This window comes from Ricinus communis, chromosome 2 (genome assembly GCF_019578655.1).
Source record: "Ricinus communis isolate WT05 ecotype wild-type chromosome 2, ASM1957865v1, whole genome shotgun sequence".
NCBI lineage: Eukaryota > Viridiplantae > Streptophyta > Magnoliopsida > Malpighiales > Euphorbiaceae > Ricinus > Ricinus communis.
In genome coordinates, this window is record NC_063257.1 from 21,215,816 (window position 1) to 21,240,896 (window position 25,081).

Consider the following 25,081-nt stretch of genomic DNA (forward strand, 5'->3'; position numbering starts at 1 on the left):
GGGACGAAAACTGGTATAGTCAGACCTGCTGTAGCGGCTAACAATTTTGAGATAAAGGCCAATGTTATCCAGATGATCCAACAAAGCGTGCGGTTTGGAGGATTGCCCAAATGAGGATCCCAATGCACGTATCTCCAACTTTTGGAGATTTGTGACACATTCAAAATAAATGGAACAACCGATGATGCCATTCTACCGAGATTGTTTCCATTTTCCTTGAGGGACAGAGCAAAGAGATGGTCGCAATCTCTTCCACAATGACGATCACTACCCCGGAAGGCGTTGGCTTGAAAAATTTTTATATAAGTATTTTCCTCCCGCTTAAACCGCTAAACTTAGAAATGACATATCTTCTTTTGTGCGGTTTGATGATGAAAGCATGTACGATGCATGGGAGAGATTTAAAGATCTTTTGAGATGCCGCCCACATCACGGATTGCCGGTGTGGATGCAGTTCGGACCTTCTACGTCGGGTTGAACCTTGCAATGAGGCGATGGTGGATGTCGCAGCAGTGGGGCGCTAAACAGTAAGACGCCCGAGTAGGCTCGAACTTGATAGAGGAAATGGCCATGAACAACTATCGTTGGCAATCCTCTAGAGCCGACCAAGAAGACAGGGAGTGGTCAACCAAGTGGACTCTACAAAGCAACCTTGGCGGCCTTAAGTGGAGCTTCTAGCCAAGAAGATCGACCAACCTGGATGCCGCTCATGCAAATGAACGTTGGCTACGAAGTTTTGTGGTGGCCCGCATTACAAAGGCGAATCGCATCACGGGAGGTATGTTTGCTTCATCCTCTACTACTTTTCCATCTAATTCGCTATGTCGTCCGATGTTGAACAGTTAATTATATGGGAATGCCCCAAGGCGTGAGAACGATCCTTACAAAGAATACATACAACCCTGGGTGGCGCAATCATCCCAACTTCGGTTGGAGGAACAATAACGCTCGTGGTCCACTGGTTTTCGGAGACTTCATCAGCAGCACATTCACCGGACTGCACAAGCTCCTCCTCTACCGGAAAAGAAGTCAAATTTAGAGGAGCTTATGATGAAGTTTGTGACGCTCACGGAGATGAGGTTCCAAAGAACCGATAGTGCACTTAGGAACCAGCAGGCCTCGATTCAGAACTTGGAGACCCAAATTGGCCAAATCTCTAAGATGTTGTCTGAGAGGCAGCAAGGAGCGCTCCCGAGCACCACTGAGTCTAACCCGAGGGAGCACGTGAACGCCATCACTTTGCGTTCAGGTAAGTTAGTTTCAGCTCCTTCTAAGCCTGTTTTTGATGACGCCACTATTGATGTGAAGGTTAAGGCAAGCAGTAAGGTTAGGGAACCTGAGGGACAAAAGGTGAAATCAATTCTAGTTAGGGAATATCAACCTAAGATTCCTTATCCTGCTAGAGATAAACAAGCAGAAGCGAAAGAGCAGTTCAGTAAGTTTTTAGATATTTTTAGACAACTGCATATTAACTTGCCTTTTATTGATGCATTGGAGCAGATGCCAAAGTATGCTAAGTTCTTAAAGGACATACTTAGCAGAAAAAGGAAGTTGGAGGAGGTCGCCTATGTTCAGCTTAATGAGGAGTGCTCGGTGGTGTTTCGAGCAAGTTGCGGAGAAACGTCACGATCCGTGGAGTTTCACTATTCCTTGCACTTTAGGTAATTTATATGTTGATGATGCATTAGCTGATTTGGGGGCTAGCATAAATGTCATGCCCACTAGTTTGTTCAATAAGCTAGGTTTGAGGGAGGCAAAATCCACTAGGATGTGCATACAATTAGTCACTGCCTGCTAAGCTTCCTAGGGAATTGTGGAAAATGTGCTAGTTAAGGTAGATAAGTTCATTTTTCCTGTGGACTTTGTGGTTTTGGATATGGACAATGAGCATGGTATACCATTAATTTTGGGGAGACCTTTCCTTGCCACAGCTAGAGCTAAAATAGACGTATTTGAGGGGAAGTTAGAACTTAATGTAGGGGACGATTGTGTCACTTTTAGTTTACCCTCATTTGATAGTTCTTCCACCGACCATGTTCATGCCATTTGTTGTATTGATGGAATTGATCTTGCATGTAATACACAACCACAAGATGTACAAATGGATGATGCTATACATGTCTCTTCCCCTACTAGTATGTGTTATTCATCCGAAAAAATAACTTGTATCGATGAGACTTTGTGGCCGTGATAGACCTGAGAAGGGTAGTTGCAAGTTTGTTTTGACAGATCACTTAGCCGGAATTCAGAGTGGATGAATGGACATCCCAAATCGGTCTAGAGAGCACCTTCTTGGACATCTACTGCACACATCGGACCTTTTCATTGCGCTTATATGCCTCGAACCCCAACTTACATTGAGCCTACCTTCTTAATTTGCCCGCGATGCGGAATGCTGATCCGAGTCCAAATTTAGACGACTCGGAACAAAAGAAGCGCCTTCGGAGGCATTCCGAATCTATTTTTGCTTTCCGAATTTTTGGACATTTTTTTATTTTATTTTATGTAGTCATTTGCGGTTAGATATTTCAGTCTGCTTTTAGTAAGTTTGATTTTGAGGAGATGCTATCTTATTGAACCTTTTACTAGATGTTGCTTGGAATGTGTTTATTCTTGAATTTTGCAGGAGTTAGCCTACTTGATGCTCGTACGTAATTTTGAGGATCGACATATTTTGAAGTGTTAAAGTACACATCAAGGGCGATTCAGTAGACTTTCTAGTTTTTATCTCTTCTCGCCGTCTTGTTTTTCTCTTAGTTTTCTAATTTCTTTTATGGACTCCCATAATTAGCTTCATTTCACGTGATTTTATTCCTTTTATTTTGGAGTGCCTACCTTGTTCACACCGAGGACGTTGTCTTTCACAAGTGTGGGGTAGGTACCGTAGATTTGTGCACCGATTTTATCTTTCTTGTTTTTATCTTGTTTTAATATCCCTTATTGATTGAGTCCATTCATTATTACTGTCCTTATCTTGAGTTTTGTTTTAATCGAGTAGTTAATGATTTTCTCCTTTGAATGGATTCCCTTATAGCTTTTATCGAACCTTGTTGGAAGAAGGCAATGAACGAATCTCTTAATTACAATCCAGCCAGGTAAAACTGGTATTTTTCCTTAAATTCTTCCATTTTACTTTATCTTAGATATAGAACACTATTAATATTGTTGCTTATTATTGTGATTGACTGTTTAAACTTTGGTTTGAGAATTCATGCAATTTTAACCCACTCAAATGGTGAGATTTTGAGCCAATTGGTGCATCACTATTATCTCCCTTTTCTTTCATTAGTGAGCATTTTACAGAATCTCTGTTTCTAGAACTTGCTTTACGATATCTGTTGAGATTACATGAATTGTCAATAATCGTGAGATGATTTGGGCACTTAGGATTTACACAATTTGGCCAAAAAGCCTAACCCTATTTTTCCCTTAGTGAACCAATTTTGAGCCTTAGCCATTCCTTTCGTGACAATAATAATGTTGACACTCATCTTATCACTTCTATTCATTTGACCATTCTTTCTACCATTGTTGCTGGAAATTATATAAGTTATGCTGCATTTTACTTTGGATCAATCTGCATTCATATATTTCACTAAGTTGCTAGATTTTTCATAAATGCTCCCTTCAATTATTGTATGTGTCAATAACCAACAACTCCTACATAAGCTGTTGTAATATATATACATAGTATATATATTTATATATAAAAAAAAAATGTAGAAAGTATTAATTTAGTTCATTTCGAGCATCATCTTATTTTTAGAGCAACTTAGTGTTCATTTTGGTACAGCATTTGATCCTTCATTACTTTCTTGCATTACTTGCTTAACTTCCAGCAACTTGTAGCCTACTTTCCATATTTATACGTACCTTACCTTAACCCCATTACAACCTGGCTCAAGACCCTTTGATCATGATTATTGATTATTTCGTAGTAGTGGAGATTGAATCCATAAGCAAGCCTATGGTAAGCACTTTTTCTATATTTTTGCGTTGAGAGCTTGGCGATCTTCTTTCACCTATATACACTTGTGTGTTTTGAGTGATATCTTGTGAGGCATGATTCTCAATTTCTTAATTTAGATGGTTTATCATTTTAACTTTAGCAACTTTATTAAGTTTGCTCTTTCTCTTAAGGATTTAGTGATTTGGGGATTTTGGGAAAAATCATTACGGAGTTTTGAAATTTGTTTTGAGCTAACCTCCTGCAATGCAGCTGATTGAGTTATTTGATATCTTTTGAGGAGTGAGTTGTAAATCGCTTGAGGACAAGCAAAAGTTTAAGTATGGGGTAATTTGATAAGCATCATATTACACATGTTTTCATGCCCGATTGTTCACATTTTTATGCATGATTATCCCGTTTTATGCTAGAATCACCTGTCTTTTGTTTTCCTTTTCGTTTCAGGTCATTTTCGAAGGACACCATCAGCAATCGAGGGAAATACGTGTGATTACGGAGCAAATTCCATCAAATTGGGCGAGAACAAGCACCCCGAGGGTTGAGCACGGCCCGGACTCCTACTGCTGAATTATCAAGAGGCTATCCCCAATTGTGCCATTTCAAAGATGCCTTCAGTAGCCACCACGGCCTCCGGCCTGTGGTGGATCCGGCTCACAACAGACTCCAGATTGACTCCTACCGAATCAACTATATAGGCGATTTTGAATTCTAATTGAAGAGGACGATTTTTGGACTCAATTCCAAGACACACACTTAATCAAATATTTCCTATACCTCAATTGTAGACCGGGGGAGATCAATTTTCATCAATTGAAGGGGGGATTCCACTTATTCCAACATCGAATTGAAGATCAAGACAAACTTTGGGAGCATTCAAGAGGCAACTAGGGTTTGAGATTTTGAATTTGCAAATTTAGGGTTTCTCATTCGGAAAGAGAAGGGTGTACATACCTTTAATTTGTTTTTCCTTATTTTGTTCTTTAATTGCTTTGACTATGAACATGAGCGGCCTAGATCTTTTGAATCCATTAGGGTTCACCTTTGTTGATGGATTATGCTTAATTGTTAGTTTTTTATAATTGTCATTCTTGCAATCTTCTTGCTATTCAAGAATAAAAGTTTGATGCGAGTTAATTTGAGACGTTGGATTAATTGTTTATTAGGTTGTTTCTTGACATTGAGAAATGCTTGTTACAACTGGATTTTGAATAGTAAGGACTGGTAGTTAACACTTAGAGATGAGGTTGATTTACTCACGGATTAAGAACTAAAAACTCTTAATAGTCTTAAATCATACTTAATGCTAATTTGTAGTAATCCGATAGGAAGAGATTCCATTAGGTTAGTGCAGGTTTAGGAATCCAAACAAGCTCGAGAGAGGAACCGGGATTCAATTCAGGATTTAGGCATGGGTAAGCAAGATCGGCAATCCATAAAATTCATCTTTAGAATTCCATCACTTAGGCTCCCTTTTGGATTTATTTCTCTCTTTACAATTGTCTTTTAATTGTCCATTGTTGTCCTTCATTTACTTAATTGCACTCATAACCATTAGTTGGTGTGTTAGAACTTTCACACCTATTTCAGACTAGATAACATAGCAAGCAGTAGTAACTCTAGGTTCACCCGATCTCCAGGGATACGACCTTGATACTCACTAGTGCTAGGCTACATCGGTAGGTTCACTGCCTTAGGTGTAGGTTGCATAAAGAGCCCATCACGCCCTTAAGGATAGCAGTCGCGATTTTCAACTTTAAAAAGCCAATAGCCTCTGCCTCAGAAGTCTTCATTTTTGCAGTCGCATTTCTGTGGGTGCAGTAATAATTTTCATCCTGAAATCTTCAATAGCGTCTATCCTCAAAATTGCGATTTTCGCGGTTGTGCTTTGAGAAGTGCAATAATGATTTTCAAATAGACTTGGATTTTGAACCATGATCTATGCTATATAAACAACACTTAAAATTTCAATAGATCAAGACTCAATTTGAGTGTCAAGATCACAATTAGAGACTTTAGCCTTATGATAAATCATTTAGGCTAACATATGGTAATGAGGGTAGAAATCTTCCCTAAGTACCCAATTACTTGATGGTTGAGATATTTTCCCTAATAAGAGTTTGAAAGCCCACATCTTGGAAGACTTTGGCCTAAAACATGTAGGCTTTGCCCTTATATTAGGAAATATCTCTTTATTTGTTTAAACTTCTTTGAGAGAGCTATTGGCATGAATGTCGGTACTTACTTTCCCCTATTGATAGTAAGCCTAGACCAAAAATCTTAGGAAAGAAAGACTCACCTTGGACCGTATATGGGAGTAATAAGGTTAGAAGGATGGTTGTACTATACCTTGTATATTCTTTGTTTTTATGTTTACTAACCTGTGCATTTCACGTGCATCATGCATATCTCATGCATCACTTTAACTTTCTGTTTTGAAGATATATAGATTCATCTCCTTTTTGGAAGAGACAAGAGAGTGGTAGGATGGAGAGAGTACCGATATCATCAAAGACCCAATCCGTGTTGAAATACCAAGGAAAGGCCGAGTTAGCCATCTATAACTGAGACCAAGACTACAACTGAGACTGAAATGACTAATAAATAAGATGTTGAGAACCTCAAGAATGCTGTTATTGATAAACTAAGGAGTGTCATTCAGGAAGAGCTCTAGTAACTCTTGGCTATAATGGTTGGGGCACCAATTGCCCCTGTGGTAGCTAATTCCCTTGTTGTTGTTAATCATGTTGCTATAACTAATGACTACCCCTGCTACTGCAGCCACTACTACTGCTGCCACCGCTAATGCTAATGTTGATGACCCTACCAAGAAGGAGTTACCTAGAGACCTTTGGGACTGTGATGAATACTTGTTGAATAAGGCTAAGAAAGAAACTGCACTTGCTACTAATGAAGTTGTGAGTGGTATGAGTGCAAGGTTGGATAAGATGCAAGGGATGCTAGAAATCAAGGGTTTAGATCCAACCTATGATTTTGACGAGTTAGTCCTGATTGCCGAGATGAACAAGTTTAATGGAATCGGAGATCCGAAGGTCCATCTAAAATAATATGCTGCCATCATAGGAACCACCCAGTTGAGTAAATCCTAAATTGTTAAACTAATTACACTATCCTTGGACGGACCTGTTGTAAACTAGTACCGTGGCTTAAAAAGATCTGCTAAAGATGAGTGGCGATATTTGTGTAATTCCTTTGTAAAGTAATATGATTATAATACACATCTCAAAGTTTTAAAAGAGATCTTGAGTTCACCAAGCAAAATCCAAATGAGTCATTCTCTTATTTCTTAACTAGAAATAGGAATAAGGTCGGATTAAGAAAGAACAAGCCTTCTAAAAAGGACTAATTTCATATGATGGTCTAAAATATGCTTCCATCCTAGTTTGATAGACTTTAGATGATGAATCCAAACACATTTATGGATCTGTACGATGATAGGTTGTAAGTCGAGGAGATTGAGAATGACAAGAGAAAGAATGCCTGAACTAGTGGAAGCGAATTGTCAGGCTGGAGGGATCATAACTCTTTATATGAATGTTGTCTACCAACCGAGGAGATTCTCCAACTTTAAACAGCCTCTCTCAAAGTTTTTCGAAAGGTTGATGTAAAATGGCTTGCTACAACCAACTACCTTTAAAAACCACCAAACCCTAACGCACCAGGGTATAAGCCAAACACCTACTGCAAATTCCACCAATCAACTGGCCATCACAACAACAACTATATCCGCCTCAAATACAAAAATCCAAGACCTAGTTGATGTTAGAAAGCTAACCGACCCTGACCAACCCAATACTAAAAGAAACCTACTGTCAAACTACAACAATACACCACCCCCAAACCAAGTTTTCATTATCAATCCTGATTTCAATGAGGAAGAGATCACGAACTCCTTCCGAGATATGCCTGAACCTGAATCAAAACCTAAACATGAACTAGAGAATCCACAAAGAACCTTTAGCGAGCTAGGGACATTATTGTTTGTGGTGTTCCATCACTTAGTAAGAAGCAGAAAGTTAATGCTTTTGACATCGAGGCATGGTCTGATTTCGCATAATAACTAGTATTGTAAATTCCACTAGACCTTTGGGCATATGAGTTATCAGTGCAATCGCCTGAGGCATGAGATTTAAGACTTGATAGACTATGGGGAATGGCGAGTAGGGCAACACTCTCAAAATACTGTAGCTATCGAGTATAAAGACTTGCTAGGGCAACCATCAGGCAAATTTAATTACAAGGTTCACTATTCCAAGCCTCCCTCAGCCGACATCCGAATTGAGGATATTGTACCAAGTGGTTGCGGTTCGAATAGTGATAAATAGGTAATTGGTGACTCTTGCATCATGGAAGTATGGAAGCAAAGGAAAAAAGAATTGGCTATGGCTATAGACATTTGGTATAGTTCATGGGTTGAGTGTGTGGTTTATGGGGGATAATGACTTTAAAAAAGAGATCAGAAAAGAAGCCAAAATTAGTAACAAGAGGCCGCAAGATCTGAAACAGGTAAAGAAGGGTTCAGAAGAAAAGGATAAATGGTTGCTGGGAGAGCTCAAGAAGAATAAAAAAATCACTGACATCTAGAAGCTGATGATGCACACACTAGACCACAAGAAGGTTTTGATTCAGACCTTGTCTAGCATTTCTATAAGTACATCAGCTACCCCTAAGGAAATGATCAAGAGGGTAACCGACAAAACTACTAGAATTATCACTTTCTTAGATGAAGACCTGCCACTAGAGGGAAGGGATCACAATAAGGCTTTGTACATTGTAACTGAGGTAAAAATGAAGAGGACTTCTAAGGATAGAAGACTCGATATAGCTTGGAATATAACGAAGAAGAAGATGAGGATAAACATTATAAAACATAATTATTGTTAATTATACTTTCCTTTTTTACTAAATTTTAGACTCTTTCCTCTTTCTCTTTCTAAATTAAACCATTTAAAGAAAATTTCAATCCATAAACCTTTAAAATCATACAACCATGGCCATTTTTTCGCTATTTCAATCTAAAATAATTGATTTCAATAGAAACTCTAAATAAAAAGGTTCCAACTGTGTATATCAATAAGTTGAATACACTAAGTCAAAAAGTGTCGTTATGGCACCCTCATGCAAGAAATTTCTAGAATTCTTTCACAAAATTCGAAAAGAAAATAAAAGGACTTTTGTGGAACAAACAAGACGACTACATCTGATGAGGTCAATATGATTTCTTGCATTATAAAACGTCCAAAGAATCTGAGAGGCATTCTATAAATTATCAATTCATTCTTGTTATCTTTGCCTCCAATTTCTCTAAATATAAATTCACTTTCTCTAATACTATTTTTTTTAATTTCTTCTAAAAGAGTTGTTGATGATGATGCTTTTGCAACAAGTGACGCTGACGGTGCCTTTATTGCGAGGTTAATGGTGGCTTTATTGTTGTAAGCAATATTAACGGTGGCTTTATGTTAGAGGTGGCGATGATGGTGGCTTTATTGCTAAAGACAATATTAATGATAGTGTGTTAACAATGGTAGTTAAGTTATGTATATTGTTTATTGATTTATTATGAAAAGATTAAATTATAGATTAAATTTAATATAAAAATTTATATTCATTTACTATCTTATATCCACATTATTTTATAGAAGTGTATCTCGCATTCTTTTCTCAAGATAAATAAGGTGAATTGATAAAAAAATACTAATATCATATTTAAATGGTTTAAAAAGTTAAAAGGGCTTAGCCTCATCTTAAAAGTTCAGGGCCAAATTGAACCTCATTCAATTTGGACCTATTTGCTAAAATATTAAAATATATAATTTATTTGATCCAATAACATAAATTGAGGAAAAAATTGGATAAAGAATCAATTTGCAAAATAATATTAAATATTAAATTTTAATTAAATTATAAAAATCAAACATTTTATCTATTGATTGATATAATATCTCGTGCTAAAAATTAAATATATTTAATTTTTAGATATAAATTTATAGAACTATTTAGTCAAAAATTTCAATTTGATGCATTTGTACAAATTTACCCTTTGCTCGGGGAAAATTGGCCCAATGTCCGTTTGATTTCCTCCCGCTGCCTGAACTTTTGGTATTAAGCGAAGCAGAAAAACAAGATAAATAAATAAATAAATAAAAACTTATAATTCTTGGAACCCTAAATTGTCAAAAATCGGTTTCTCTTCCTCTGACACTTGACTTGTCAAAATAATTTTTATGACAATAAGCCCTTCTATTCATTCTTTCATTTTAATTGAAATAAGAAGACAAAGAATCTCCCATGGCTACTGAAGCCACTGCATCCAAATTCCAAAACCCTGATTTCCGTCCTGAATTTCATCCTGAAATATCGGTGATGACAGCCCACGACGGCTTGCATTTCTGGCAATTCATGATTGCTGGTTCCATCGCTGGTTCAATCGAGCACATGGCCATGTTCCCTGTCGACACAATCAAAACTCATATGCAAGCCCTCGGTTCTTGCCCAATTAAATCTGTCAGTGTAACCCACGCCCTCCGCTCCATTCTTCAAACCGAAGGCCCCTCCGCCCTCTACAGAGGTATTGCCGCCATGGGACTTGGCGCCGGTCCTGCCCACGCTGTCTATTTTTCTGTCTATGAAGTATGCAAGAAATATTTCTCTGGTAATAATCCCAATAATTCAATAGCTCACGCGATGTCTGGCGTGTGCGCTACAGTTGCAAGCGACGCGGTATTTACGCCTATGGATATGGTGAAGCAGAGATTACAGTTGGGGAATAATACATACAAAGGGGTGTGGGATTGTATTAAAAAGGTATTGAAAGAAGAAGGGATTGGTGCATTTTATGCATCTTATAGGACTACCGTTTTGATGAATGCTCCATTTACAGCTGTTCATTTTGCTACTTATGAGGCTACTAAAAGAGGTTTGATGGAGATTTCTCCTGATAGCGCTAACGATGAGCGTTTGGTTGTTCATGCTACTGCTGGAGCTGCTGCTGGTGCTCTTGCTGCTGCCATCACTACTCCTCTTGATGTTGTTAAAACTCAGTTGCAGTGTCAGGTACCTTCAAATTCCTTTTCTTTTTTAGTAGTCTTCTTATTGCGAACTGGTTCTAGATGGTTTGCTTTGAATTCCTGCCACTTACTGGAGGTTTTACAGCTTGCTTGCTAGTTAACTGTTCGGTTTCTCTCCTTTCTGTGATAGTTCCCCACTTTCATTAATTGGAAAAAAATATGCGATGGAAAAAATTTTAGATTGGAATCATAGAATGATATCATAAGATTCAGGATAGAGATAGAGAAAACTCATAGCTTTACCGGATTATGTCTGAAATAGGTCAATTCAATATGCTCTAAAGGTAGGGATGAACGGGAACAATTACCCTGCAGTAGTGTGGTAAATAAATGATCTACTATCAGAACAGGCTCAACAGGGAGAGAATAACTGACTGGTGTAGTTAGTTCTTGTTGGTATTTATGCAAGGCAGTTCCTTTCTTTAACTAAATGGCTTGTTCATGTAGATTCGAAAGAATAACTAAGTACAGATACGAACATACTCATTGCACTTCTCATTAGTAGATTAAAATACTTTGTGTCGCCTCGTTTTGACTTCATCTTTCAAGATTTTGAAATGCCATATCGACTGTGGTGATTTCTGTAACAAGTACAGCATGCGATTTTAGCTTCCTGTTATACACATTTAGTATTATAGTGAGCAGACTTTATCAGTACCTGCTTTGTCAGTCTTGGTTCTGTATATCTAGCTCTCAATTTCTTTTTTAGGCTTTATAGCTTTTTGGGTGCTTTGTAGTAGCACCATCTATTTGCTTCCAGTTTAGTTTTAGTTCTCTTATTGCTAACTGGTTTTAGTTGGTTTAATTTTGTACTCTCGCTGCCTTGTTGGAGGTCTTAAACTAACTACTTACCTAATTGCTTGGTTTTCATTATTTGGTGATTTTTTTTTCTCTTTTCATTCCTTAATAAAAGAAAAAGGAATAGAGAAGAAATAGCAGTTGTCAAACTGAAGAATAGGCTCTCAAATGGCATCACTGCTATAGACAAAGCACTGTTCTGCCTCTACAATGTCTGTGTAGTTTGTTTAATTTTATCATAACTTTCTTTTATCATTAAACTCTAGCAACTGTTCTGATCCTTCACTTCAACTCTAGCAAAATCCTTTTTTTATTTTCTTCGGGTTTTTGACACCAATTGACTGGTACACTGTCAATTTATTCTTATGTTCGATATCAGTCTTGATTATTTTTGCAGTGGAGAAAAAAATTCATATAGTCGGCCCCAACTAACTCGGGATTTAGGCTTAGTTTATGTACTCAAGTATAAAGGAAATAAAAACTTTTTCTTTTGCGTCATTGATTGTTCATTAATCAATTTTCCTTATACTTTTTAAAAAATCTTGTAGGTTGCAAAATTGCATCAAATTACCTAGCTATCATATATCTGCTCAAAGCTCAATGCATTTTTGGATATTTATAATCTGCTTTGCTGAATAAGGAAAACCATCATTCTTTCATAGCTTCAATTTTAATATGCTCGAGAAATGCACATATTGGACATCTTTGAGAAAGTGATCAAAATTAATACAATAGAGACTCCAAGTTTTTAGTATACATATGAAAATATGCGCAACAGTGAAAATAGCAGGCATCAAAAGAGGGATGATGAGGAGAAAGTAAATGTGTTAAACGGTCCAGTTACCTTCTGCAAAACACCTGGGCTTGGGCAAGTAATTTTTAATCAAACCTGGCCTGGCCTGAACCCAAACTAGCCAGAAACTTATTTGGGTAGGATTGTTTCAAGCCTGTCCTGCAATAAAAATACATTTAAAACTAAAAATATACTTCTTTTCTGGGCTGGGCTTGGTCAAAACATCAAGCCCAAATCTCAGGCCAGGCCAGACTTGGGCCAAGGAATGAAGATTCCAAGCCTGGTACAAACCTGCACATTCTGGGGAATGATCAGTTGTTGGAGAGAGAGGGAGCAGGAAAAGAGAGTAATTGGGTAGAGAGAGCAAGTGAACAATGAAAAGATAGAGATGAGGGGAAACAAAAAAATAAGACGGAATATTGGGTGAAAAAGAAGAAAATAAGTATATTAAAATCATAAAAGCAATGTTCACTGATTTCTCAACAAGAAGTTTTGTTTCTGAATATCTATTAAATGGTAAAAAAGGGGAGAAAAAACTCTTTTCTACCAAGAAGGTTCTTTTTTATCTTTATTTATTTTCTATTATGTTCAACTTTTTTTGTGGGGAGGGGGCGAGGGTGAGGGCCAGGGGACAGGAGTGAGGAGAAGGGTGTTAACTGAAAAGCTAGAAACAAACACAATTAATTTCTTAATTAGCAAAGGTCATTCTTTGTTTGTGTTATGAAACTTGTTTGTTTCTGTTATTCTAAAGCATAAGCCAATGATGACATAAAGGAGTATTTAGCTAAACAAAAAGATTATTAATGACGGGAAATATTGATCCAGATTTGGCCATTCTTGTTTTCTTGTTTGGTCTATCATAGAGAAATTTAGTGTTGCATACAAATTGGGAAATGCCTTGGCCAAAAGCAGGCGGGTCTCTGCAATTACCTTGCACGAGGACTTTTTAAGTTGGAGAAACTTTTGACTTTGCCATCTCTTCTACTTGCAGCTGGGGTCAGAGATTGAATTTTTATGTAATTACTGCATATACTCCTAAACTAATTAGGACTTCTAAGCAATCTCTTTTCTGTTGTACATGTGGTATCTTGAATCAACCACAAGCATCCATAGAATTGATGTTGATAATCATGCTTCTAAAGTTTTCTGTATTAATTTAGAATGGAGGTCATGTAAATGATCATATTTAGAGTTCCTATTCGGTTAGATTCATATTCGGGATGTAGCTTGGTACCCAAGATGAAATATGAACTGCTATTGTAAATTTGTGGCTTGGAGTGGCCATTGGCCTCAGTCTGGAACAATAAAACATTAGGTGAGAGATGTATTTTTGGAGTTATAACCATACAACGATTATGGGATTTAGTTTAGGGCTGTAAACTAAAAATTATTTCTTGCGTAGCCTAATTCTCGTTATGAAAAATGTTTCATGCTTCCTGTGGATGTGAAGAAAAAGGTTGCTGAAATGTATAGTGAAGCTGAATTGTGTTAAATTCTCGTGTTATTTGTTGTAGTTTGTTATGTGATTTCACCTCAAAATAATTCTGCTCTTTTTGGTTAGCTAGCTTTTTGGCTTTTCACTCTTTTTTCTACTAATTAAGTAGTCTCTATAACTAGTGATTGCTTTTCATAAAAGGGAAAAAGAAAATTCTAAATATTTATCTTCTACATCATTTGGCCTTTCCTGTGTAACCAAATATTATATTCGTTATGGATTAAACCTTGTTTTTGCCTTTTGCTTTCAAATATAGAAAAAATGAAGATAAGGTTAGCTGATCATGCATCTGAGCGCACAACAATTAGGGAAAACCCATCTTGTGTCCCATCATTAACTTATGAAAATCAACACCTAATTAAATTGCACTTTGTAAAAATGAAAGATCAGACAATTGCTAAAAATTTTGTGGAGATACTGCATGAAATCTGTATATTCCCTGTATAAGTCCAGTACAATTAACAATAGTTTGGTTAGCAGGGTGTTTGTGGGTGCGACAGATTTAAAAGTGGTTCAATTGGAGATGTTATTCGGGCAATAGTGGAAAAGGATGGTTATAGAGGGCTCATGAGGGGTTGGATTCCAAGGATGCTTTTCCATGCTCCTGCTGCTGCAATTTGCTGGTCTACTTATGAAGCTGCAAAAGTCTTCTTTCAGGAACTGAATGATAACAGTAACAGTGGCACTGTTACCTGAATGCAGCGAAAAAGGCATATGTAATTTATCAGTTGCATCACAAATAATGGTCTGCAAGTAACAAGATATTAGCCTCACACGAGGGGTGGTAAGCTAGGCACATGAACCATCTTTCCAGTCTCATCCCTGTTTATTTGTTAGTCATCAGAAGTCAAATTGATTAATCAGATCAGGATTAGTTATGTTGTACACATTATTGTTTCATAATTTTTTTGATAAGTGCTTTATGTTTTGAAGTTTATCGCACTGTGGGTTGAGTGAAACCCCATACAGTCCTGTGCAATTGTTTTTTCTATTGAAGAAATTCTGAGCTTTGCAATGAAATGATACAAAGATTATCACCAGCGCAGAAAAAAGTGAGTATTTCATGGATTTGCATGGATCAGTTGCTTCTTTTTTTTTTTTTTAAAGAATTCTTCTTATTAATTTGACTTATTAATTTTACTCAAGTGAGCTTCTGTTATTGTGACTGTAGCAAAGATTTTTTGTCATTCTGATAACCTCAAGGCTGGATGATTCATAATGGCAGAGTTTGTCATCAGGGCAGGAAAATACGAAAGCCGTAAAGAGAACATCTGGATACTGGCTTTCTGCTGAAGTCTCATCTATTTTGGTATCTAGTTGATGGGGTTATTGTTTATACCTATTCAAAACTGCAACTTGGAGCCACTTTTATCACATAAGGTTAGTTTAGAATTGTTGTATTAGCTACTATTTTCGAATTTAATATTTAAATGGCTTAATTACCAATTAAAACCTGAATTTTGAGATTTCTTTTAACAATTTTAACTAATTATTTCAGAATTTATAACATAATACTTATACTTTTGTTTTTTATTTTTTTTCTAAATACATTATCCGGCGAGAAAAAAATTTAAACTTCCTGTAAAAGCTGCTTACATAGCAATCAGTTTGATGAGTCAGCAAGAGAAGCATCTTTGACTCGTAAGAAATGCACTTTTAAAATTTCAACAATTTTAGTTTATTAATTAAGCAATGTTTACAGTTTTAACATCAGGGATGCCATCACTTTCAAGTATTTTCAAAACTGATCAAATATGTTGATTAACAGAAACTCAGCAGATTCTAAAATTAATTTTGACATAATTTAACCACGAAACTCTACACCTAAACTAACTTTATGAAAAAGAATCAAGGTGCAATCGGTTATTGGTGGCATTATGTCCAGTTCTGAAAGACAATCAGATTTTTGAGTCCTTTTCTAAGAGCTAAAATATGCAGAGAACAAATACTTGGCCTGAGAGAACAGACTATAAATTCAGTAATCAGAGAATTGAAGCAGTTCAAAAGACGCGGGACACTTTTTTTCATGGATTTTATGGCGTCAATCTTGTTTTATATCAGTTTTCTGTGGTTCCTTCAGTAGAACCTAATCAAGCTTCACTATACAGTCAATAGCCAATTAGCAAAAGAATAAAATGAAATTTACAACCATATTGTAAAGCCGTTTCTTTAAATGCTATATTCCGATGTTGGCAAGTGGGAGGGAGGAATTCCCATGTTGGATTCACCTTCTAATCCCCCAGATCTTACAACCCGGCCAACTATCACAGTAATATCATCAAGCTTTCCTCCTGCCAACGAACTTAGGTCAACCATGCTTGTAAGTAGAACCGAACAATAACCACATAAAAAAACAATAAGAAGATACCTGTAAGTTTCAACCCGAGGATTTTCTTCCAAAGTGGAACATCGAAACCCTATTTAAAAATGTTCAGTAGATGAATTAACAAGTGACATTTATTGATAATTGTCAGGTGCTTAGTTGTTACAACCGATTTTACCTTCGACCTGGCTTCCAATGCATATGGTGATTCGAAATCCGAATCCAGTGAATGCATGCTTGCTAGGTTAGCTAATGCCTTTGCTAGCATTCAAATTGAATCTCTCAGTTAGAAAATCATGCAGTTGAGTCACAATCCTAGAACATATATTTCAGACTATGAAAACATACCAGCCTCAGCCACATCATTGTGTGTGCCAATTGTCGAAACAATTTCTTCACTGAAAACATTGTCAAAGAGTCCATCTGAGCCCATCACAATGGTGTCTCCCTCCATTAATTCCACACTGCTAACCTGCAATTTTTTTTTTGACAGTAGAAAAACTAAATTATGATGCTGATAAACCATCAAATTCTGACAATCATGATTTAAAATTCAAAATTGCAAAATTATGCTCTGGTGTGTGCTGAAACAGATAATGATAACCATAAACAGTTTTTGTTTAGGTCATTTAATTCAGTGTTTTACATGGAATAAAAAGACTAACATTAGACAGAGAAGGATTAGCAGCCAAATTGAGGCCATAATTGGAATTATTACCAGTTCTGCACAATAACATTAGCAATAAATCCAGCCAACACAATAAAAGCAGGTATAAAATGAATAACCCATGCTCATACTGGGAAGATAGATGTATAAATCATCATACCATGGCATCAAGATATGTTTGCCCAACTATTTCTGAGCTTAATTGGTAGGGACAATCAAAATAATGTTCTTGAGTAGATGTGGAAAAAATTATCCGACCTGTATAGTTGACAAGTGATCAACGTAAATGATTCTTCAAGGAAAGGAAAAAAAAAAAAGAAGAAATTTTCAGAAACATGAACGGCAAAGCATGAACAGAGGAGTAAACTGATATACCTCCACGAATAACCCTTAGTCCACAATCCCCTACATTCGCAATCTTTAGCATTCCATTCCTCTCCAGCATGGCAACAATTCTATTTAATCAAGTGCATGGTATAGCTTAATGATGGTATCTTAACTTATATGTCCATAAGCAGATGTATGGATTGTTCCATCTTAAGCCATATGGACTTACACAGTAGCTGAACCTATAGAGGAAGTAGCAGCATGTGCTTTCCTTATGAGAATCTGGGGATCATAGTTGACCTACCAAACAATAAAGATTTATAAACATGCTGATAATCCCACTTTAAGAAAGTGTCCGTCAACATACTAATAGAAATAAATCTGATTCATCTTATACTTACAGCATTACCTACTAATCCAGGCATAGCTGGGTTGGTAAGGGCTTTGGCCCTTAGTGCTAAAGGTCTCAATTTCATGATCTCCCTCCATTTCCGATGGAGTCAAATTAGGCGAGCGTGGGACTCATAGCAGCCGACAAAAGAAAAAAAAACCCCTCACTCCCACTAAAAGTAACATGTATTAATTTCACATGGAGTAAATTAAGCAATTGTAAAAAATCCCACATCACCATTACCACTAACATGTATTAACTCTACATGGTGTAAAGTTAGGCAAGTGTAGGACTCATACTGTCGGCCTAAAAATCCCTCATCCCCACTAACAGTGACACGTACTAACTGCTAACGTGTACTAACTATGTTTCTGGGAAAAAAAAAAAAAAAAACTATTAGCCTACCTCTTCATCCCCCACAAGACAGGAAGCATTGGCCATCAGTTCGCGGGGGAACAATGAAGGATCCACATCCTGTTCAGCCCAACTGGTACATAGTCAAGCAAATTGAAAGAGAAACCTCAGATTTCATCATCAAATATATGGTATCATTTCATTTGCACTTGAAAATATATAAGGAACAGAGAAAGGTCTACTTAAGCAAGGTGTTCATACCCAGAGACACCATCAGCAACAGCAATAACTCCCCCATTGTAGCTACTCACAAAGAATGCATCTTCCCCGCCTCTGTCAATCTAAATAATCGAGTTAGAATTACAATTAATATTTGCTATAAAATCTAAGATTATATTTTCTTGGGATAATAATTAAACATAATTATTGGTGATAATGATAAAGAAAATTCGATTCTAATTCCTTACTAAACTAAATAACATATACAAAAAAATATTATTTCTATTCTCATTCTCAACCTTAAAAAAAAGATAATTTATATTCTCGTTCCGAACTTTAACCAAACTGGTCATAGAAAATATATGGATTAACAAGTTAATGGCTACCTACCTTGTTGGGATGTGGGATGAGGTGAGTTCCAACACAAACACAGACATCAGAACTAAGAACAAGCCAAACATATAAAGATTAGACCTTGAATACCAAAATAAACAATAAATGAAGAGAATTGGCTAACCCAACAGGATTGAGTTGAGATGAAGTAGCAAAGCAAAGCCATTTGTTCTTCTTGGGAATTGAATTTCGATAAGGTAGATTAGGAAGTGAGGAATGAAAGAATTGGTTACACCGAGAAATGGAAATTGCCATTTCCCGCTTTTAGCTAGTTTTCTTCCTTTTCTTACAGCCTTTACTACAGCACCTGTGTTTTGGGGCTTGTGTTTTTTGGTAATCTTTTGGGGGCTTAAATGCGTGTGGTTCAAAATCAATTAAGACTTTCGTATTCACTCTCTTTTCCTTCTTTTCTGTAATTTTAGTAATTTATAATTTTATTCACTCTTTTAAATTTTTAAATGCATAATTCTATTTTAAACTATACATATCTACTAAAATTGAGAAAAAGTCGTAGCTAAAATTATCTGAGAAAAATATTCAAAGAAATTTATATATATATATATATATATATATATAAAAGACTTAAATTTTTTTTAATATGTATGCTTAATTTTTATATATAAAATTTTTGTTTCGATACATGAGATTTAAGTTTATATGTAATTTTATAATTTTTTTATTAATTTATTGATTAATAAGTTATATTCCTAACTAAACACTCATTTTAATCTTAAGAAATAACATATTAATAATAAATTAATTTTCGAATTAGATAATAATTAGCTTTCTAAGTAGATAATAATTATTCTAAGAAATAGCATATTAATTATATTCTAATATTATATTAACTAAAATTAGTTTTGTAATTAGACATTGATTCTAATTATAAAAATAATATTTTTAAATATTATATTCACTAATAAATTAATTTTTAATTATATAATAATTTGTAAATCTGAAAAATAGTAATATCAATTATATTAATAGTATGAATTTATATAATACTACAATTAATAAAAATATTTTAAAAATAATTTTTATATTATAGCACTAATAAAAAAAATTCAAAAATTAAGGATATTTAATATTAGAATTTTTTTAAAATAGTTACTTTGATTTTTTAAATATTATAAATTAATATTAAATATTGAATAATTTATTAAATTGTATCTATAAATTTGATTTTTTAATCGAAATAATAATAACGATAGTACAACGCACAGATAAATGACTAGTTATATAAATTTTGATAAATAAAAAAGTTTCTAAGTTTTAAAATAGTAATTACTTTTTTCTCTATTTATCTTGTTTCAAAAATATCTAAATCAAAATTTTCTATTTGATAAATGATAAAAGATAATTATGTTTATCTCATATTCTATCTAATAGAAAGTTGTCTGTGTCATTATTATTAGGCTAAAAATCTCTTATATTTTTCTATAACTAATTATTACTCATATTTTTCAAAATCAATGTATTTAAAGAATTAAATTAGTAAAGAAAAACTACAATTTGGCCTTTGGACTTTTGACTAAATATTAAATTCATCCAATTTTTTTTATTAATTAGAGAATAATGATTAATTATAGCGGTAAAGTTGTTAGTTGTTTACTTCTTAATTTTAATTTCTAACAAAAATAATTAATTAACATTTTTTACTTATTCTAATTTTTAACATCTTAAAAATTAAAAATTTCAAAAGAGGTCTATAAAAGAGGAAATTACATAACATATTTTCTTATAATGTCATTTATGCTAAATTTTATTATTATTATTTATTCTTATACTCTATTTTACTTATATTACATTTGACTTTTTTTTTTATTATTCTTACTATCAGCACTTATTTTTTGATTTAGATATCTAGTGAATTACGGAAAACTCGATGATGAAAATTATTGTATGTCTCGAGTCTTAAGAGGTTGAGGATGGACATATCCTAATTAGGGTTGTGAGTAATTGAATAAAAACTACTTTTCTAAAATCAATTTGGACCTAATTGATAGAAGAAATTAAATTTAAGGGTGAATTGGTAGTTTTTAACAGTTCAGGGACTAAATTATAAAATATTTAGAATTTTTTGGTCCTTGAGCCAATCAGCTGTACGTATAGCCGATCGGTTTTTAAACAGTCTTCACTGGCCTATATTTTAATTTTTGATGTCATTTTATGTATTTGTCTGATTTAAAACGCTAAAAAAAACCTTTTATAAGATATTATCGATCAATATTTGAATTTAAATGAATATTTATTTAACTAAACATCCGACAAATAAAAGGATTTAATTTATTAAGTAATTATTGATATTATCTATCTAGGGTTTCCTAAACCCTACTGCTATAAATAGAATATGATATCCTAGGTCTAGGGTTAGCAAATGTTAGCAATTATTATTAATTATTAGCATTACAAGTAGAGAGTTTTTTGAGGTAGTCGAGAGAAAATAATCAGTGAAGAAAGAACTCAAATCATGAAACCTTTTTTAGAACGACAAAGGATTTTCAAAAACCCTTTTCATTAATCAAACACCAAATCAAACTCTAAAACGAACTAGATTCATATTCAATCTTTGATTCTACCTCTTCATCATCTCTATAGACCCAATGATCCGCACAATACGGTGACAATCTGAGGATTCTAAAAAAACCTGCATCATCAACATCTTCTTCTCCTTTTCTTTTATTTTATGATTTTAGAAATATGATTAGGATCAATTTCACATGCTTTATATGATTTATGTGACTAAATCTAAGGTTTTCAATAGATTAACATGTTCTTGTCATGATTATGTATGCTGAATTTGGAATCTGATAACATGATATGTGTTAGATTTTGGAATTTGATCACATGATTTTTATTGAATTTTGAACCTGATAAATTAAATGATTAGGATAACATGTTAGATTTATATTATGATATTTCATGTTATTATATGATTGGATCTGTCTTTTAGGGTTACAATATTGAATCTAGGATCTGCTATGTGAGGTTCTTCTCTCTTTATCAGTTGTTCTTTTTTTATCCATGTGTTTTGATTCTATTTAATTGAGTTTTATGTCTTTATTTCGTTTTATTGTATGTATTAATCATTATTTTTTGTCTTATGTGCATGTAATTTGGCTTCTTGGCGAGGGAGAATGAAGAATTGAGAAAAACTGACCGAGATTAAGCCCTAAAGCCGATCGGCTTAGTGACCAAGGGCAATCGGCTGTGCTCTAAAGCTTGACCTAATTTCAAGTTTTGCGTCCTTTCTGGTAATTTCTATACTTTATAACTCAGTTTAGTTAATTTTTTTTATTTCTTTAGTTGTAGAAGGATTGCAATAGCTAGATTTAATTTTCTATTTTTATTTTATTTTATTTTGAATATATACCAAATACCTGGATATCTGACTACTTAATAAAATTGGGCATATAGACATTAAGCTTTAAAATTGGACCTTGGCATGGAAATTATTGTCCATAGGCTAATAAGATGGTATATTGGACTTAAATTAAAATCCAAATAGACTTAGTGGACTTTTGCTATGCTTTTTTAATTAATTAATAAACTTGCTTAGAAATAAGGTCACCTAATTGGGCCTTAGTATGTAGAAAAGGTAGTCCATTTAGGTTAAAAGGTCTCGTAATCAAAAAGTATAATTTGCAATTGGACTATAGACTAAATGGGCCTCTATTCATAATTAAATAATTAAATTAGGCTAATAATTTAAATGGGATTAGGCTTAAATAAAATGGGCTAGACCTAGGTAGACCTCAAATGCTGTAATGCTTGCTTGTAAAAATATAAATATTAGATTTATAGGGAATAGTTTGTTAAACAATAAAATTAAAAATGAGGATACACAAATAAGTAAGTGGGCTTCCAGACCCATCTCTGGATTTGGCGAAACTTTCTTATGGAATCGAGAAACGCCACTCAATTAGTAAAAATATCTCGGAGAATTACCCGGGTGGCGACTCCTATCTCTGCGCTAGTCTTTATGACTAGTTAGCATATTCCTTTTAGGTTGAAAAGCCTTACAGTGCCGTAGTCGCTAAAGACACTTGGGTTCGTGCTCGAAACCGCCACCCATGGTAGTGACTCCACTGGGGATAAGAGAAGCTGATTTTGGTGTATCCTTACTTTTAAATTTTATTATTTAACGAGTGATTCTTGCATTAAACATTTTGCATTCTAGTCCCTATAGCCCTGATGGTTTCAGTTAGTAGTTCTTTGACTCCATTCAAATCTTTGAATTACGACACTAGCTAACCATCACTAGCAAATAATGAATAAATTTTCTTCATTGCATTGAACCTTAAGTAGGGAGATGAGAAAAGGAATGACACTTTTTATTTGTGGGAGCATTTTATCCTTACCCGAGACTCAGCTCATGGAAATGACAATAGTAATCTCCCTTAGAAACCCATTTACTTGCTTTGTTAGATATTTTCCCATATAAGTGTCTAAGCCCACATATTGGAAGGCCTTGGCTCAAAACTTGTGATGTCAAGCCTTAGGCCCAAACATATGCAGGCTTTTTACTTTTATATTTGAAAATATCACCTTATTTCCTTTGGTCTGCTTTGAGAGCTTATGACATACGCATCGGGACTACTAGCTCTTATTGATAGAAAGCCCAGGCCTAAAATTCTAGGGAAGAAAAACTCATCTCGAACTGTGTGTGTGAGAGAAATAAGGTTGGGAGGATGCTTGTATAGTATTTTATAAATTTTGTGCTTACTAACCTTTTTTTTGTCTTTATGCATTACACATGCATCATGCATTACTGATATGCGCTATCCGCACATGGCAAAGTGCACCAATCGTATCAAGTAATACAATGATGAATAAGAGTATCATTCTACTGGGGACCTAATTGTGAATACTACCTTCAATTATATACTAATATTTAGCAATCAAAATGTTGTTTGGGTGTAATAATATTTAAAAATAAAACAATCTTAAATACAAAGACTAAAATAGTTGGTAAACTTATCAAGGATAAAGCCTATTTAGGTAGTGACCCTCCTAATAAGTTAAATATTTCATGAAACTTCAATCAAGAGTAGAGCTGGCATTCCACCAAGTTAGGCTTAAGCCTTTCTTAAGCGATTAAACCCTTAATTACTAAGAGGAGGGAGAAGAATCTCTTCTCAAACCCACTCACTCAAGTCAAGAAATAAGATTAAGAAACTTTTAAACCAAAAGATCTTGTAGATCTATCTCTAGTATCCCAATCAATCCTTAATCCCTAAGATGTGATTAATTCATAAAAAGTTATCTCTAATCAGTTTACAAAAACAAATCTCAGTTAATACATCGACTTATCAATTGAAATAGATAATTAAGCAATCAAAAGGACAAAACAACTCATGGAAAAGACTAATTGCATTAACTTTGAATCATGCCATATAAAACAAATTAGAGTTCATCAAAATCCAAATAGTAAGAAAATTAGTTCCTAAACATTACAATAAAGAAATAAAGATTAGGGAAAGAAGATCTCAAACTATTCGTAGAAGAGTAGAGATGAAAATCTTCAATCTTGGAAAGTAAAGAAGGAATTGATGTTCTTCCTTGAGAAATAACCAATCAAAACCCAAAAAATGAAAGGAAAATGAAGTTTCTAAGTGTTTCTCTCTTTAGTAATGAAAATATAACGGAACCCCCTCAAAACAATTCTAAAAGTTCCTTTAAATAGTGTATTTTTATGATTGACACGAGGACCACACGGGCACCACACGGCTGTGTGACGTCCTTAGCTTTTTGTAGCTTGAATATGTGTCTCTTTCCGTTCTTTACTTCGCGGGCTATTTTAGAGCATCATCGAAATCGAATGGAGGCTTACATTCTGCATTAAAATTGTATTTCTTGAAGAGTAGTTCATTTTAGGATTTTGAATAATCTCAATCAAACCTCTGTAGCTCTAGATAATGCTCAAACATTGAGACTGACCCAAACAGAAAACGGACTGCACAACATACGACTTCGCCCCAAGTTTTCTCATCCTTAGCAATCTAATATGGAGTTGAGCCACCATAAGAATTATAGCTTAGGAAGTCCTCTACAAAGTTGATGAAGATCATTTTTCAATTCTAGACGTCATAAATAGTTATACTTATTATGTTTAATTCTTTTACATTTTGATTGGATAATGTGCTTAGTTGTGAAAATTGTGTATATTCTGATCTAGATGGTGAAATATCAAGGATTGAGTGAAATTCAGCCAAAAGACATGTTTTAAAGCATCACTTATCAAAAACCAAGTCTTTTAAAGGAAG

At 34.6% G+C, this 25,081-nt stretch overlaps 2 protein-coding genes and 1 non-coding gene across 11 annotated transcripts; 1 reads left to right on the top strand and 2 right to left on the bottom strand.

Moving 5' to 3' along the window:
* Nucleotides 1-331: 331 nt before the first annotated feature.
* Nucleotides 332-438, bottom strand: LOC112534413. Its single transcript, XR_003078703.2, has one exon. It is a non-coding gene; the product is annotated as a small nucleolar RNA R71 (small nucleolar RNA).
* A 9,629-nt stretch (nt 439-10,067) lies between these two features.
* Nucleotides 10,068-15,599, top strand: LOC8270295 (mitoferrin). 5 transcript variants are annotated; one of them, XM_048370930.1, is made up of 4 exons: nt 10,068-11,041; nt 14,622-14,925; nt 15,075-15,193; nt 15,313-15,599. In XM_048370930.1, exons 1-2 carry the CDS (start codon nt 10,277-10,279, stop codon nt 14,835-14,837), a joined length of 981 nt encoding a protein of 326 aa, XP_048226887.1. In that variant the 5' UTR covers nt 10,068-10,276; the 3' UTR covers nt 14,838-14,925; nt 15,075-15,193; nt 15,313-15,599. The 5 variants fall into 5 exon arrangements, with proteins under 5 accessions (XP_048226887.1, XP_048226888.1, XP_048226886.1 ...); XM_048370931.1 differs by having other exon boundaries at nt 15,367-15,599; XM_048370929.1 differs by having other exon boundaries at nt 10,069-11,041; nt 14,622-15,193; nt 15,288-15,599.
* Nucleotides 15,600-16,131: 532 nt separating this feature from the next.
* Nucleotides 16,132-19,165, bottom strand: LOC8270296 (probable protein phosphatase 2C 26). Of its 5 annotated transcripts, none has more exons than XM_002516308.4 (11): nt 18,940-19,163; nt 18,813-18,864; nt 18,465-18,544; nt 18,255-18,336; nt 17,688-17,758; nt 17,507-17,586; nt 17,292-17,389; nt 16,813-16,936; nt 16,643-16,725; nt 16,510-16,558; nt 16,132-16,432 (listed from the first exon to the last, which is right to left on the bottom strand). In XM_002516308.4, the coding sequence occupies exons 1-11, from the start codon at nt 19,068-19,070 to the stop codon at nt 16,311-16,313; spliced, it is 972 nt and encodes a 323-aa protein (XP_002516354.1). In that variant the 5' UTR covers nt 19,071-19,163; the 3' UTR covers nt 16,132-16,310. The 5 variants fall into 5 exon arrangements, 4 of the variants coding, with proteins under 4 accessions (XP_002516354.1, XP_015573023.1, XP_015573022.1 ...); XM_015717537.2 differs by having other exon boundaries at nt 18,465-18,536; nt 18,940-19,075; XR_007214773.1 differs by having other exon boundaries at nt 16,399-16,432; nt 16,643-16,720; nt 18,940-19,165.
* Between the last annotated feature and the right edge of the window lie 5,916 nt (nt 19,166-25,081).

What these genes read in the sequence shown, in the direction of transcription:
- LOC8270295 (XM_048370930.1), top strand. Translation starts at nt 10,277, where the DNA reads ATGGCTACTGAAGCCACTGCATCCAAATTCCAAAACCCTGATTTCCGT. An exon ending in AAACTCAGTTGCAGTGTCAG is followed by an intron (nt 11,042 to 14,621) that starts GTACCTTCAAAT and finishes TTTGGTTAGCAG; the next exon opens with GGTGTTTGTGGGTGCGACAG.
- LOC8270296 (XM_002516308.4), bottom strand. Translation starts at nt 19,070, where the DNA reads ATGGCAATTTCCATTTCTCGGTGTAACCAATTCTTTCATTCCTCACTT. An exon ending in ACTAAGGGTTATTCGTGGAG is followed by an intron (nt 17,390 to 17,506) that starts GTATATCAGTTT and finishes TCAACTATACAG; the next exon opens with GTCGGATAATTTTTTCCACA. An exon ending in CATTGGAAGCCAGGTCGAAG is followed by an intron (nt 16,559 to 16,642) that starts GTAAAATCGGTT and finishes ATTTTTAAATAG; the next exon opens with GGTTTCGATGTTCCACTTTG.